The 4,219-nt window shown below is 42.6% G+C and overlaps 1 protein-coding gene across 1 annotated transcript; it reads left to right on the top strand.

Moving 5' to 3' along the window:
• The first annotated feature begins 613 nt into the window (after positions 1 to 613).
• Positions 614 to 2,880, top strand: LOC307046551 (uncharacterized protein). Its single transcript, XM_079692946.1, has 3 exons — positions 614 to 1,584; positions 1,806 to 1,934; positions 2,449 to 2,880. The coding sequence occupies exons 1-3, from the start codon at positions 1,434 to 1,436 to the stop codon at positions 2,652 to 2,654; spliced, it is 486 nt and encodes a 161-aa protein (XP_079549072.1). The 5' UTR covers positions 614 to 1,433; the 3' UTR covers positions 2,655 to 2,880.
• The last annotated feature ends 1,339 nt before the right edge of the window (positions 2,881 to 4,219 follow it).

Raw genomic sequence — 4,219 nt, 5'->3', positions numbered from 1 at the left:
CAGGTACAGAATACATGATTAAAAAGGCATACTGTAGTGTTGTGCTAGTTACTGAAAACCAGTACCATTACTAGTTACTTCATTTCAAAAGTAACTCAGTTACTTTACTGATTACTTACACCAAAAAGTATCTCTGTGAACAGTAACGCATTAGTTACTTAAAAAAAGGGTTCCCATTAATGCCCTTATAGCCTTCATTTCAGTAATGTTATTGCATTGGAGAATATTACAATCTGTTGATCAAGAAATAGCAATAGAAATAGTAGAAATAGCCTGCATGTGTTCTACAACATACCGTGCAATGGGTTTATGAACTTTTCCCTGGCTAGCAGTTCCTCGGTTAAAATCTAGCCGCTGTTGCTTAGGTGGAGGTGGAGTGGCGTCGGATGAGTCTGGGTCTGTGGTCTTAAGGCCCAGATACACCGGCCCGAAATCGGCAGTAAATGGGAGTCGGGCCGAACATGAGCGTGGGCACGCCCTATTCGGAGTGGTGTGCGCCGCACCGTTGGGTCTTTCCTGCCGAACTGAAGCCTTTTCTTGCCGATTCAACATGTTGAATCGGCGTCGGGAACACCACCGTAAGTCGGACAAAGGGATAACACTGATTGGCTGTTCAGCTAGCGAATCAGTACATGAGAAGCGTTAACGGAAGTGAGGGAGGTAAACAAATATTTCAAATGGAAGATGGAACACACACGGACGGCTATTTCACCTCATCGGTTTATAGAGCTCCTGTTCGTTCATGTTTTCAATGGACGAGAGTGAAAATGGAAAGAAGAACGCTATTTGTTGTTTGTTTATATCACGGAGTCCGTTCTTCTTCTCTGTCTTCCGGTTGTTCCGGTTGTTGCCTCTTTTGAATGATGAATACACACTACCGCCGTCTGCTGGTAAGGAGAGTTATTGCCACTCACGCATGCGCAGTTCATACGTGCTCGGCTCGGATTTGCGGTGTGTTCCAGTGCGCGAAGTCGGCAAATACGCAGGAGAGTCCGGCGACGCAACAGTCGGTGTCGGCGTTGGCGACTTCTCAGGTGACTGGCCGGTGTATCTGGGCCTTTAGCTACTAGCTACGTCCCAGCATGTTGTTTCTGCAGATGTTTCAACATATTTGATATTTGGCCCTGACACACCAGGCCGATTTTGTCCGTTTTCGTTAGTCGGAAGACGAAGAGTGTCCTGTAGCCCAAACTCAATTTGGTGTGTCCCGCACCGTCGGCCGTGACACGCCTTATTTGGACTGCCTGACCCGATGCATGGCCGATTCAACATGTTGAATCGTCCATAGATCGGGTCAGGCAGTCGGACCAAGCAATCACTCTGATTGGCTGTTCAGCTAGCGAATCAGTGCATGAGAAGCAAAACGGAAGTGAGGGACGTAAACAAACGATTTAAGAAGGCAAACACAGACTGCTATTCATTTTCATGTCATCATGGCGATCTGGTATGACGGAAACGAAGACCTGCTCATCACCTTGATCAAGGAGAGGCCAGCTCTGTACGACATCACAGAGAAAAGGTTCTCGAACCGAGTAGTGAAAACCGGACTCTGGCGAGAGATTGAAACGCAACTTGGTTTCTCGGGTAAGATTATCTTTTTCATCAATTGAGCTCTTTAGCAGATACTGTTGGCTTTTTATTGTTTGCCAGCGTACAGTGACGTTAACGTGAAATGTAATTTGTTATTTCAACCTTGTGTTTGGTTGTTAACTTGTTGCTAGCTGTGCAGTTTGGCACTGCATATAGATATGAATTGGACATGCTAACTAGCCACAATGCTTACATCGTTTATTTGTGTACTTCAGAGAAAGAGCTGAGGAACAAGTACACCCGGTACAGGAAACTTGCCCCTTCAGGTAGTTGTGGAGCACAAAGGACTGGCAGACAGCAGTGGATCCTGACCAGGCTGCAGTTTTTAGAGCCCTACACAAAAAGTAAGGAGAGTAGCTACTTCGAACCTCACCATCACGGTAACTATTTTATTTGTTGAGTACAAATAAGTGTTTCTTGCTTCTTTCATTTACAAAAACATTATTTCATTCATTTGGTGGTTACAGTGGTAAATATAACAATAACAGAATAATATATATATTATTGTATTATAATTATTGATGTGCTTAATGTTGCAGCTGGTAAAAGAGGAGCTAATTTAAATTACATGATGTACTGCTGGGTAGCTTATGAAATTCACCATGGGATCAATAACGCTTTTATCTTAACCTATAATAATACATGATAAAATATGTCTTGATTATATTTTGTTAGTTCTGAATCTTCTAGAAGTATGCCTTTAGCATCTGAATAGAGCCATCACAATGTACCTCTCACACTTGACTACACCGCAAACTAATTGCACACACATTTCAGGGTATTGTTTTGTTATGAATGCTTAGTAAACAGTTTTAAGAAGCCATGGTAATCCAACTAACTGTGAATTTATTTAAAAAGAATTAAGGAAGGTCCGGTGGCTGCAGAATCAACTCCCGGTGGCACCAGCAGTGAAACCTGGACCAGCACCACTGAAGAGCCCTTCGACTTTGATGCTGAGCCCTGCACTCCCCTGGCAGAATCCACCATCTGCACCACACCGGCACCGCTCGGAGAGAGGCCAAGCACACTCAGCACTCGAAGGCCTCCGGCGAAGCGCAGGATGAAGATACTAAATGAGTTTAATTTCTGCCCATCTATTCACATGTAGCCTTTCATACGTGATGGTTTCTTCATTCTCAAACTGTTGTGGAGCAGAACTATAAAGTTGCAGGATTAGTCTGAAGTACCTCAATATAATTATAGTATGTCTGCACTTTAAGTGCTCATTTCATCATTCATTCATGTATTTTATATTCTACTAAAACTGAATTAAACCATAAACAAGGTGGCCTGTTGGGATTACTATATATATATTACTATATATATATATATATATATATATATATATATATATATATATATATATATATATATATATCTGCATTATTTTATCCCACTTTATGCTTTGCTCTTGCTGCTTGTTTTACACTGATTTTATATCTTATTTCTTACTGATGTAAAGCACTTTGAACTGCAATCCCCTGTATGAAACGTGTTATACAAATAAAGTTATTATTATTCAGATGGGTTCTCTGCCCCTCTATAGAGAACCGCAGTGACGTGTCGTAAAACCCGGAAGTAAGTTAGCATTTCTAGCACTTCCGGTTCCTTCCTCAAAAAGCAAAGCATTTTTTCCATAGGATTTTTGGAAAATAGCTGGAAATAAGGTCTGTGGTTGACACAAATTTAAGAGATAAATCACGTTTTGTTCTACGACATTAAATACATCAGCAGTGACCCCACTGGGGATTTTTGAAGAGTTTACGTGTCTGAAAAACGATGGTTGTTATCGAATGGCTGAATAGGACTACAGAAATTGTCGAGGCCGTTGTACCTCATTACGCCGAACACGTAAACACTCCCGCTAAGTTTGATTTCCCCTGTGTTCTGCTTGAAAGCAAGTACCTGCCTATTTTTAGTATCTGTATATCTATATCTGAACATTAGAATCTGTATTTTTGAAATTGTCGTTTTTAACACCGTAGTTTTACAAATTATAGAATAATTAATTACCAGTGTTTTCCAATTTTACTCGGCAGTTCGTTTCGTTAGCTAACGTTAGCTAAAGCTAGCGCTACTAGTTAGCTACGCAATGGTTTTTTGCTTTGCTCCAGGTTGCAGCCACAGGTCCTCGCATGAAACGTGCTTGTTCTATCGTTTCCCGGCCGATGTTTTCCAATGGAGAGTCTGGATTCGTGCCATGAGGTAAGCTGACGTTACATTTTTGTCCATGTCACGGTGAAATGTAAATAATGGGTAGTGACTGTATCGCCGTTTTAGAGATGGCGCTGCTGAAAAGACCGCAACATAAGTAAAGATACTGTAGGCTTGTTTGAGACAAGCGAGACCAATTTCGATCAACGTCTTGCTCGTGCGTTGCATGATGGTTAGTCATTTTGTCCGACTTGCTCTGGAGGCTCGCTCACATGAGACGTTGAAATCTCGCGGGACAAAGACGCCCGCAGCCTTGAGAGCGAGGCGCGGCGAGGCGGCGCGGTTCCTCTCCACGGGCTGCGGAGGCGAAATGCTTGATGGGAAACGACTCGCTGGTATCTCGAGCTGAGCGCTCATTGGTGGTTTTTACCCCGTGCTGCTGATGAAGCTCTCCATTGGCTCGGCAAAAGTTTGT

Source organism: Notothenia rossii, assembly GCF_949606895.1.
Source record: "Notothenia rossii genome assembly, chromosome: 7".
NCBI classification, from domain to species: Eukaryota; Metazoa; Chordata; class Actinopteri; order Perciformes; family Nototheniidae; genus Notothenia; species Notothenia rossii.
This window is presented reverse-complemented; position numbering and strand designations above follow the sequence as displayed.